This window comes from Apium graveolens, chromosome 2 (assembly GCF_009905375.1).
Source record: "Apium graveolens cultivar Ventura chromosome 2, ASM990537v1, whole genome shotgun sequence".
Taxonomy (NCBI): domain Eukaryota; kingdom Viridiplantae; phylum Streptophyta; class Magnoliopsida; order Apiales; family Apiaceae; genus Apium; species Apium graveolens.
The window spans coordinates 7,612,708-7,624,844 of record NC_133648.1 but is presented as its reverse complement, the minus strand read 5'-3'; the positions used below and the strand labels follow the sequence as shown (position 1 = coordinate 7,624,844).

General features: G+C 33.7%; 1 protein-coding gene across 7 annotated transcripts; it reads right to left on the bottom strand.

Moving 5' to 3' along the window:
* Nucleotides 1-1,796: 1,796 nt before the first annotated feature.
* On the bottom strand, nucleotides 1,797-11,340 carry LOC141706845 (uncharacterized). Of its 7 annotated transcripts, none has more exons than XR_012568921.1 (12): nucleotides 11,101-11,338; nucleotides 10,884-10,941; nucleotides 10,434-10,491; nucleotides 10,208-10,263; nucleotides 8,816-10,116; nucleotides 8,457-8,623; nucleotides 7,225-7,456; nucleotides 6,054-6,189; nucleotides 5,516-5,610; nucleotides 5,292-5,415; nucleotides 3,016-4,343; nucleotides 1,797-2,574 (listed from the first exon to the last, which is right to left on the bottom strand). XR_012568921.1 is itself a non-coding variant. In XM_074509706.1 (12 exons), exons 1-11 carry the CDS (start codon nucleotides 11,181-11,183, stop codon nucleotides 4,257-4,259), a joined length of 2,397 nt encoding a protein of 798 aa, XP_074365807.1. In that variant the 5' UTR covers nucleotides 11,184-11,339; the 3' UTR covers nucleotides 1,797-3,213; nucleotides 4,232-4,256. The 7 variants fall into 7 exon arrangements, 5 of the variants coding, with proteins under 5 accessions (XP_074365807.1, XP_074365806.1, XP_074365808.1 ...); XM_074509706.1 differs by having other exon boundaries at nucleotides 1,797-3,213; nucleotides 4,232-4,343; nucleotides 11,101-11,339; XM_074509705.1 differs by having other exon boundaries at nucleotides 1,797-3,888; nucleotides 4,232-4,343.
* Between the last annotated feature and the right edge of the window lie 797 nt (nucleotides 11,341-12,137).

Below are 12,137 nucleotides of genomic sequence, written 5' to 3'. Positions count from 1 at the left end.
CTACACTAAGGTGCCAACAGCTTGTCGTGTAGAAATAAGGCATGTACACAGTACACACCCCCGGTAACTATCCTTTCATAGTCCAAGTACATTGTATCTTTCTTACTATATACATCCATGTTGTGCATGTAATTAAATTATTGGATGAATATCTATCTATACAATTCATTTAGCATAAAAGAAAAAAAAAAGTACATACAAGTCACCTGAGAAAACATGAAAGTTCACTGGACCAAACAAAAAACATGAAAGTTCATTACCGGTCATCATGGTTGTAAAAATCGGTATTAATCGGTTGAGGTACTGATTAGGGATTAATCGGCAAATCGGGGATTAATCGGAGGAATTAATCGGAATAAAAATCGGATATATTTAAATATTTTAATAATATTTAATATATTTACTTTATTAATTATGAAATATTTAATTCAAAAATAATTTATAAATATTAATCGGATTTTAAAAACTAGATCGACCAAATATTTTTTAAGGATTAATCGAAGATTAATCGATGATTTTTTAAAAATCGGGGATTTTTAGAACACTGCTTGTGATACAAAAGAAACAATTGAATATAGATATTAACAATACAATAATGTTATGTTTTTTTCATTACTTATAAAATATCTATATTATATATCTTAATTAATGTTCAAATTATTTAATAAAATAATTAATCGCTTTTTTTCAAGTAATAAATCACTACTTAACACCTAACAATCTAAAAACTCTGTGTGCCAAGTCAAAACAAAACTACATCATCTTATTCAATGATTAGTTACATTTTTGTATACAACAAATAAAATAATTTCTAGTTGAAATAAATTATTGCATATTAATATATTATCTTCTCTATCGGTCTAACTCCTCCCAACATGCATGTACTAGTTTTTTCCAAAAGTTAAATAATTATCACTTGGAACTAATAACAATATAATTATGTGATATACAGTGCTACAGAGGTTGAGGGAGCTTGTCACCTTCTAGAGGTAAAGTGGCTGATGTTTCAATTGGGATTAAAAAAAAACAAGTTAGTATAATTAAAAACATTGTATCAAATAATTTTTAATGTCTTACATGATTTTTTTTAATTTTTTAAGACATGAGAGGGTAAGTAAAATAGACAAGCCTAGTGTTTCTATTTGGAGTAAATAGAACACGTGTCAAATTCCTAATGCATCATTTCTAACCAAATGCAATCTGTATATTTCAGGATCAAAAGCTCATCATCCCCTTGGACTGGTGCAGTATCTGAACGACCGGGGAAATCGATATATTATGATGCACTGTACAAAAACTAAAAAACTTGAATGTTGTACCACAGATAACACTAACCCCAAAAATTTAGCAAAAAAAACACCAACCCCAAATGTGTTTTGCATGTGGCTTTTACTCTGGTGAATAATTGTGCACTGATATTAGCCCACATATTACTGCATAATATCCTCTTCTGGTGTGACAGTATACAAAAATGAGAAGGTTTATGAATCACCACGAGAACAAAAAATACAAGGCAACAATATACACATATTTTGAGATGCTCTTTGTTGCATTTGAAAACTACATTTTGAAAACTACATTTCCCACAGTGGATGCGAATTGTGATGCGGTACATAGCTCTCTATTACCACAGCTCTTCTTTTACCTCATCCTTTCGAGCACCCTTACATTAGTCATCCTTTACTTTGTGTTGAGGAAAAAAAAAACTACTAGAAAACACAAAGTGCACCAAAAGAGATAAAAGTCTACCTGGCTAAGTAGCCATGACCTTGTAAGTTGTAACAAATAGTCCATGCTTTTGTGAACAAGAACTATCCATTATCAATGCATTATACAGTACAAACTAACGAGTGCCAGATTTTTTCCGCAAACAAAAAACTTAATTAAATTAAAATTAACTGCACAGTTTATGAAACCGAACCTCGTGAACGGTCGTCATAGCATTTCACAGAGACCATGTATGTCGTATGATCTTCTCATGCAAGGTTCAGTAAATGCATGATATCAAACTTTTATTCATACGAACTTTCCCTAGATAATCTTTCCCACATTAAATTGACAAGCAATCTTCCAATTCCCTGCATTAATTATGACTTATGGGGAATACATTGGACATTACATATATAGACCCAAAAAGGTCCCACACGGTCAATCTTAATATGGGTCTCCTTTGCGGATGCAGAAACGAAAGCCTCTGCGAAGTCCAAACTTTATCCTTTGTGAACATATAAAGGTTTAGTGACAAAAACTTGGTACCCAAAAGTGCGGAATACCAGTTTGATGTGCCAAATAAAGTGTTTTCTTTACAAGAACGAAAGATCTCAACCTCCTCTATACTTGACAATCTTATAATAAGCCCACTTCAATTACGCCTCATTTTTTGTTAGTATAAGATATCACACCATTTGGTGCTTGAGAGAAGTGCTTCTTGTTAAATCTACTACCTGATCTTCATTCTCCTATTTATGCCACATCTAAACCCACATCATTCTCCATTTCTACAACAAAGTATTCTTTTTCAACTGTGCAGGAATATGAATTAGACAAACAAGTGTTCTAGGGTGTAATGTGCACCTGTAAAAAAATTAACTCGATGACAAGGAAGAATATTCTTTAATGTAAATATTTCAGATCTACATTACTAAAAGAAAATCTTGCGACTTTCACAAACTACCAAATGATGATTAAGTTCAAGATATTTAAGGCCTTACCGCTTGATAGTTTGGACTTATTAGATGGAAGCACATACATTGATGCTCTACAAAGACAACAGAATATGAACCAATTTTTTAAATTGATTAAATTTTTAATTAAATTAAAAGCTAGATTTAATCTGACTAGGAAATCGCTTTCTACACCACTTGTTCAATATTTATTCTTCTTAAATGTGTTATGTGTGATGACAATTGCGTGAAGTGCTCATTAGAATTAGATGTGATAAATCTTCAACCTAGTCATATCTATCAAAAATCACAAACAACTCAATTTGAACTTCCTCTGATAGATTAATGATACCTGACTACGTGAGATATTTGAGAGGTGAGGAAAACAAGATAGCAGACATCGGAAGCCACAGAGCAACATTCAAATCTAAAGGAAGCTGATGAAACGCAACTAGAGCATGAACCACCACTGAAGATAATTGACTCAGGATTCACATCTCGAGTTCCGTTGAGTCCCGTTGTCATTAACTGGGCCTTTTGATCTTTGACCCTGTTGATCACTAACATCACGACAATAATGATGCACACAAGAATTTTAAACAAAAAAATATGCACGCATAACATGTGTAAAAATGTGCAAAGAGTCAGAATGGTGTACTAGGACAAAACACAAATTTAATACTTGTCGAAATGAAGCATTCATACATGTTTCATATAAATTAGTTGTATAAATAATTAAACACGATCCTACTATCCTGAGATATATTGTGTATTTTCATCAACAGCTCCTCTGGTTTCCGACTTGTTCATTTTCGACCTATTTTTCCACATTCATCCGAATTTTCGACCTATGTTTCCACATTCATCCGAATTCATGTGTTTGTTCCCGTATTTATTAGTAGAACAATTAACTGTACAATCTAAGCATAAATACTCTGCTTTTCAGTCAGGTGAAACAAGACCAGTTACATTACTACGTCTCACAGATTATATTACTTTGTGCAAGAGATCATACAACTCCTGAGCTACTGCCGGTCCTATCGCACCAAATGAACTCACCACTACATAGTATCTCAATTTAGTTTATAACACAATTAATTTTATAACAAGATTCTCTCAATACAAAAACTCTCATATTACCCTCCTCTTTTATTGTTCTTTGCATCATCATAGCAGGTTTTCAAGTTATCTCACTTTCCTAAGGAGGAAAATCAATAAATTACACCTGCACAAGAACACAATAGTATTAAGAGATATATCCCGAACAAATATATATTAGAAGTCAAACTACAGCCATGGGAGGAAGAATGTCATAAATGTAAGATTTCATTTTAATGATGTGATATACTGTTATTACTATGTGGCAGATAGACTAGCACAAAGAAGAAGAAAAATGAACTGTCATCTAAATTTATGAGATGTCATAAGACATAACAAAACAATGTCTCAGCGTGTACTATTGCATAACTTTAGTAATCCTACCGGAAACCTTAAAAATTGTAGAGAATATATGCAAGTAGAAGGAAACTCCAAAAATAAAGATACAATTTGATTAATATCCACAATACTTTCATGTTTTCACCAAGTTGCTAATCACGGGCTAGAAGTATCATCTACTGCTGGATTACTGAAGTACGCAGTAATAGCCTTCAACCTGCCATTTAGGAAGTTCTGTTCAACCTGAAAACATAGATATTGAGAATTATATCGTTGTTAGAGCTTGCCACTTTCTTAAAGAAAATATTCTATGGCATGCATGGTCACAACTCAGAGACCCCGGAAAGCAAAAAACTCTCTCTAGATGTAGGAGTCTGCGTAAGATAAAAACAGAAGACTACAAAGTTCCAAGAGAATAATCAGCTGTAATTAATATTGAGCGAGGCCAGATAATCAGAACATCAGAGAGAATATAACTGCACCAAACATGTGCTTTTTTATCTATATTTGTCAAATAAAATTGTTTTTTCTTAAAAATAGGAATGTCCTAGCAGGGGACTGTACACAAGCTCATATATACGACCGCCGTTCCCATTTAAATGTCCCTTTGACAAAAAATCATGATATCGACCTAAATTTAAATTAGACCTTGAAATTCTAGTAGATCTCAAGTATAAGTTAATATAATTGTATACGTATAAAACATTGAAACTACATTTTGTACTATCATCTACAAATTTTGAAGATATTAAACCATAAATCAATTATATTTAAAAATCAAAGCAAATATTTTGTGGATATGACGGTATGACCTCAAAAATTCCAAAAGGACATCCGAAAGGAACAGAGGAAGGTTTTATTCAAGGCCCAATATGATGATCTCTCTAATACATTAACAAACTAAAGTTGAGAGAGAATAGGTGGTTGTAAGTCGTTTCAGCCTCCAAGTACAGTCATAAAATATGCAATATTGAGGTAATTCATGACTGCCAAAGTAAGAATACATAAGCTCTGGTACTTTAATAAAATTAAGTTGAGAAAGTAGGCGCTATGCAGTTGTAAGTTGTTACAGCCTCCAAGTGCACAGTCATATAGTATGAAATATTGAGGTAACTCATGACTGCCAAAAGTAAGAATACAAATAAACAGTATCAAACTAACACTAGAATAAAATAAAGTCTGTCCACATACCTCCAGTGACCATGGAGGATTTTCAGACAATGATAACTCAGCCAGCTGGTTAATATTGACATTTCTTGGTAGGAACATGACTATTCTCGAAGCAATCTGTTTTGCAACATTAAATAGTTTATACCTGACATCAGTACGTATAATCAGAGTCAGAACCAAAGTTTCTAATTAAAATAGATAAAGAAAACGTAATGCAAAACAGATTCAAGAGTTGAATTATATACCCATCATATGGCTTGAGCATGGTCTTTATATCAAAATCCTTTACTTTGGAATAAGCAGGCCCTCCCCATGGCGGCGATAAAAAGACAGTATCTGCCTGAGCACAGTAAAAAAATTAACATTGAAAGCGAATTCATGACTGTTTGTGAAAGGTAAATATAGAGAAATAACTAGATTATGTACCATCACAAAGTCTAAGAATTGCAATTTTATACTAATTTAAGCAAAACCAAGCATAAATGTGTACCCTAGGAATAAAAAATTATGAACAGAAAACTAATTCCCCATCATTGCAGTTCACAATATTTTCTATCTTATTTTGCAAGCATAACAGAAAAAGATAAACTTAGTCTTCACGATTCATCCACAAAAAGGTAATACTGAAATGGCTGGCTTAATTTGGGGAGAGAGGGAGGGAGAGAGAGGGAGGGAGAGGGAGAGAGAGGGAGGGAGAGAGGGAGAGGGAGGGAGGGAGGGAGAGAGAGAGAGAGAGAGAGAGAGAGAGAGATTAGATTAAGCATATTTAGTGAGCAACCTCACCTTCAGAGTTGAAGCTAAAAGAAAAGAATCCCCTCTTATGAAGTCAAGACGCTCATCAACCCCATATATAGAAGCATTATGTTGTGCATAATCAATCTTCTTTGGATCAATATCAATCGCGATAACATGTTTGCACCTGCAAAATGAAATAATTGAGATATTTTGTTATACAAGTTTTCAGAGAAACAAGCGGAGGAGTCCTCAAATGAAATACAATAGCAAAACTGAAAAGCTACTAATAAAATATTCCAATATCCTAGAGGACAACTAATACTAGCCCCCCCCAATTTTGTACACCTGAAAAATCAGTGTTTAGGTTTGGATTTTTAATACACAAATTACGAAAGAATACGAACACGAAAGTACACGAAGTAAATATGTATATATATATATATTAATATATATATATATAAGAAAAATGCCCCTAAGTACGTACTTAGGTGAGTTATATATGTACATGGTGTATTTTAATGGCAAAGTTGAAAAAATTTGGTCAAGTTCTGCAATTACAAAAATAGCCCTCGTGTATTATTAGAAATCCTTTGTGTACTCACCTAACTTAGGCGTACTTAGGACATTAAGATCTTACGTTATTATTATAATTATATAATATAATATATAGATCTATATATCTATTTTTTACGTAATTTTATTTTTATGAAATTTAGATATTATAATATTAAAACTTTAAAAGTAAAATTATCATAGTAAAAGTGTTTCAAAACCTACAAAAGAAATTATTATATTAATAAAATACGATTTTAATGATATTACAATGATTTATTTATTTTTCAATAATATAATTTTTAATTTGATATTATGCTTATGACAGGAAATGACACGCCTTTGCGTGGTACACGACAACTTCATACAGTGTCGTGTTTGGGTTTGGACTTCTAAGACACGAAACACAAAAGTACACTGAAGAATGACACAATTTTCAGGTCTAACTAATAACTAATACTAGAAGTAAGAGACAAAAATATCAACATGACTGCGATGGACAAAGAAATTAAAAATTAAAAATGACAATCACAGTCGTTTAAACTTCTTAAACAATACAAATGTCAAATTGTACGATCATACTTCCAAATAATACAATGAGTAAATAGCTGGTGACTTTGGACATAACTGAAATATATAACCAAGTGGAATTACCACTGTTGCTTACCTCAGTGCGAATTGGATAGCATTTCCACCAGCTCCTGTGAAACAGTCAACAACGGTGCCACTACCGCAACGGGATGCATGATGCTTTGCTATAAGCTCCGGAGTGACAGAGAACCATCCTTCCTCGTCCATTCTTATCCCACAATCAAATTTAGAAAACAGTTGGTATCTCTGATGCCAGTACTTGTTAATGATCGGAGAAAATTCCTCAGCAAACTCTTGATATTGCAGTTCTGAGCAGATACATATATCAAGTGAATATTCAGAAAATATTTACAAGATTAACCGATATATCTATTAGCTTTAAGTATAACTAATAACTTCGTAAACCTTGTAAAAAAGTGATACGCTCATCTAGATAAATCAGATATGAAATACAAGCTCTTACAAAACTACCTTCAGTCAGTTGCATTTCAATTTAGTGTTATTGATACAACTGTTAACTGTTAAATTGCAATATTTATTAACTTATTGCAGACACTAGACAATTCATGATTTCTTCTTTATATGGTCACAATGAAGAAATAAACTAATCACATACAAATGGCACTATCATGTTTATAGCACAACATTCAGAAAAATACTTAAATGTTAAAAAAAAATACATATTATGTAGGATAATGAAATATGGGTGCCAAAGAGAAATGAAAAGAGAAGAGTAAGAACAAAGTGACACGAAGAAATATATGATCATGCAAAAATTCTCCATTATCTATGACCTATAAAGTTTTTGGCCATTGAACCTATAGCAAAGAGCCATAGACACTTGTGAAGGCACTTGCCAATCCGTCAACCCTAAGACTACTGATATGTAGAATCCCCGGATAAAAAACAATTAGACAAACTGAGAGGCATGCAATCATGCAAATATACAAATTTTAAATATAAATTAGACATAGCAATAGTGTCTGCATATACTATAATAGTGTCGGTGTTTTCCAAATCCAAATACAACCAAAAAAATGTTTATGTCAGAAGTACACAACATGTCACACGACACAAAATGTCCCAAAAAAAAGTATGTGTCAGTAGTGCAAAACAAGTGAATTATTTTATGCACGCTCGGTCACATAAATCAGTTACACGAAATTCTCGTTTACCCAAAACACAACAGAAATTTCAGAAGAAACCCGAACAAGTTTTCCTGACGTATTTTGGTGTATATTGTCAGTCTGTCAGGTCTACGATCTATGCATCTATATAATACACCAGTAAAATGGGAGAGCAGCAAACCTTCTTTATCGCCTGATATATTCCTCCGCGCCCGTTCTCTCCTCGCTTTCTTTTTCCTTACATTATGGATAGTTCCACATTGAGCATCCATCTTATCCTCTAGAGAAATTGTATGTGGAGGAAACGGATCAGTACTCTGTGCACTCTCGGAAAGTGCACTTGCAAATCTGAAACCAATTAAGTTTTTGCCATGATCATATTTCAACACCTTTATTTTTTTATACAATAATGTGTTAAAACAGGACTTCATATAGGCTATAGCACCATTTTAGGATACTAAACTAACAGTTACATGAATAATATTTAACTACTGAATCTCCCTAAAAGATGTAAAAAGGGAATGGAGCTGAAAAACATACATTTCCATCGTCTGTGTGTTTGATGTTTTGACACTAATTTGATTGACTTCATGTGATTCATTCAAAGGTTCAGAAATGCATCTCACAGCGGAAGTAATCAAGGAGTTGTTGAAATTGTCAGCAGTAAGCTCGTGTACCTCTGATGTCTCGGTAAGTGGCTGTGACAATGATGTATCATCTGTCTCAAAATCAAGAATGTACTGTCGATCAATTGAATCTAAGGTCTTGCTGTTTTGGGAGGAAATGGCAGAACGAACATCCATTTGATCTGCGTCCATACCAATCAATTTTGTCTGATTACTGCAGTCAAGATATACCAAATGTTCCATCCCTGCAGGTGGTTCCCATGTAGACTCTTGAGTTTTTATATTAAAAAAGTAAGATCTAGAGTAGAAAGAATCCCAATATGTCTTCCAATCTCCAAAACCACCAATGCTTTTGAGGTCTATTGCATCAGGATTGGGTTCTGGAAACTGAGTAAATACAGTGGACTGGGGACCCTCAGACTCATCATATGATACCTTTCCATAATCTGTGCACTGGTCTTGTACTAGAGAGTTCACAGCATCTACACTATTACACTTGAGCACTTCTGCAAACAGTGAACAAGCAGAGTCCAACAACTTCTCACATTCTTTAGACTGGTTTTCCTCTGAGAGGCAATCACTATCTATATTGTCATTATCGAGTGCTTGAGAAAAATGAGGATGCACCGCACAGTGAGACTTGGGATCTTCTGATAACTTAGTCCAGGTACTTGATATCGAATTCTCAAACTCTGTGCAATTACCTACGGAAGGGCTTCCCAAATCAAAAGGCTCCGTTAACCCTGCTTTTTGATTTTTCTCAGAATGACCACTGCCTTCATTTTTTAACAAAAGACTCTTACCAGAAATTCCATTATTAAGACTAATTGAATTAGACTTCATTACAGTGTCATCCTTTAATAAATGTTGGTTGTTGAGAGAACCACAAGACAAGCAGGGAGTTAATTCGTCGGAGGTAATATCGCTGCCACTATTTTCTGCAACTGCAGCACAGACAACTCTTTCAATCACAGTAGCTGGATCTTCTGTTTCACTGGAGAGGAATTTAGCATCCACTGCAACGTCACAGTCTGATGATTCATTATGGCTCGGAATTGACATGCTACACAATATGTTATCATGAATAATATCAGGAGAGATGATTTCATGCTCACTCGCTGTAATGGAAATGGGAACCGCGTCTTTAATTTCTACATCAGTATGGAGATAATTTTTATTGGTGTCCTTTCTTTTCCCTCGAGCCACACTATTTCTCTACAAAGATCACTTGCAAGTGTCAACATATTATCAAATTTTGCGGACTTGAAATTACTGAAAAGGTAGATTGCTACAACAATAAACACACCTTATTTGTCGAAAAGGATAAAGGAAGACCAAGTGCATCCATCTGTGCAGCAACTTCTAAATCATCAAAAAAATGGGACAAGACCAAGTCAATCACTCAACTTAAGTCAAAAGCAACATGAAAAATAAATCCCAATCTTACATGCATGCCAGCATTACTCAAATTATCAGATAAAATACTGTTATAAAAGTATTTATACAAATAGAGAAAGTGTGAAAAAACTTGCCACTTCCCATTGTTGTCGTACTTAAACCAGCATCAGCATCCTTCACAGATGTCCATGTCTAGAAAATTTCAGACAGTAAAAAAAAAGTTAAATACAATAAAATAACAATAATTCAATAAAGTTGTTTAAAGAAAAATCATTACTAGATCAGCTTACCTATTATTCCTAATTCAAATTCTCCATTACATTAATCCGTGTAAATCAAAACAAAGACTCAGTTTCCAAATTCAAACATATTAATGTTTTATTCGTCCTATGTTAATCAATTAGATACATGTCTAAGCTTATTCGTCATTTAGCTAACAGGACAATAACTAACCATACAACTAGCCGTTAAGAAAGCTTCTGCTACAATTTATAAAAGCGAACTACTAAAGTCCTACATATAGTCATATATAGGCGAGTGGTTTTTCGAAGAAACTAGCATACTTGCAAAACATATAATCTTACCAGATCATCCTTACGATATTCGGATTCACCTCTCCACGATGATGTCGGGGATTCGTCCCTGTTAAATTAAAAAAAACATACACAATTCAATTAAGTAACAATTCAATTTAGAATAGGAGAGGGAGAGAGAGGGAGAGGGAGAGGGGGGAGAGAGAGAGAGAGAGAGAGAGAGAGAGGGAGAGAGAGAGAGAGAGAGAGAGAGAGAGAGAGAGAGTACCAGTGGCGACTTTGAGTGAATTTGAAGAGGGAGCCGAGAGCTCTAATAGCAGGTGATGATTGCTTGAGTTGTTCGTGTTCCATAGCATCGGTAATTAACTAATTAGAGTTTGTTTTGCTTATGATGATTGAGGGGTTTCATAAGTGTTTGTGAAGTAAAATCAGGATATATATACGTGCAGAGAGAGCAGAGAGTAGGGATGGAACAAACGGGGAAAGGTCGATGGTTGAAACCCAGTTCATGATTGGCCCATGGGCCTTGACCTTGACTAACCTTTACCCGAAATAATTTATGTGAAATTTTCAAATTAAATTTTACCTAGTATGTTCGGCATAAGGGCAGAGCCGGCAATTTCGTACACGACACGATAACACGATACGAAAATGACACGAAAAAATGGGTTTGGTTTGACATTTTTGGTATACGAACACGAAGTACACGAACACGAAAATACACGAATAAATTTAGTGTCGGTTTAAGATTTACACTTGGGTACACGACACGGAACGAAAGTACACGAAATAAATAAATATTTAAATAAATTTATCAAAATTATATGAATACATATATCTTACATATAGTATTTATGGAAAATAAATTCAAAATAAATTCAAATTTAAATTTCATAAGAATTGATTGCACTCGAGTCTTACTGACTTATTAACTTAAGATTCGGCTAATAAAAATTTAATATTTAAATATATATTTTAGTTATCTTTATTTTTATTATTAATTTTAAATTACACGAAATACGACACGAAACGTACACGAAATGAAGGTATACGAACACGAAAACGAAACGAATCTTTAACGGTTCGGTTTTAGGTTGATCATTCATGACACGAAACACGAAAGTACACGAAACGAACGAATTGTCAGCTCTGTGGGAACATTATGATGTGCGCGTGTTCAAAAAAATGACCGTTGTTTTTCGAAAGAACCCGGTGAATATGTGATAACATACAATACAAAATTTATATAAATTTGTAAAGTAGTTGAAAATTACTTTGACACATAATTTTATTCACAATGGAACT

Bases quoted from the DNA above. Each gene is read 5' to 3' on its own strand.
- LOC141706845 (XM_074509706.1), bottom strand. From the start codon at position 11,183: ATGGAACACGAACAACTCAAGCAATCATCACCTGCTATTAGAGCTCTC. The intron at 7,457-8,456 runs GTTTGCTGCTCT...GTATCTGCTCAG, and splicing joins TATATCAGGCGATAAAGAAG to AACTGCAATATCAAGAGTTT. The intron at 5,416-5,515 runs GTATATAATTCA...TACTGATGTCAG, and splicing joins ATGCTCAAGCCATATGATGG to GTATAAACTATTTAATGTTG.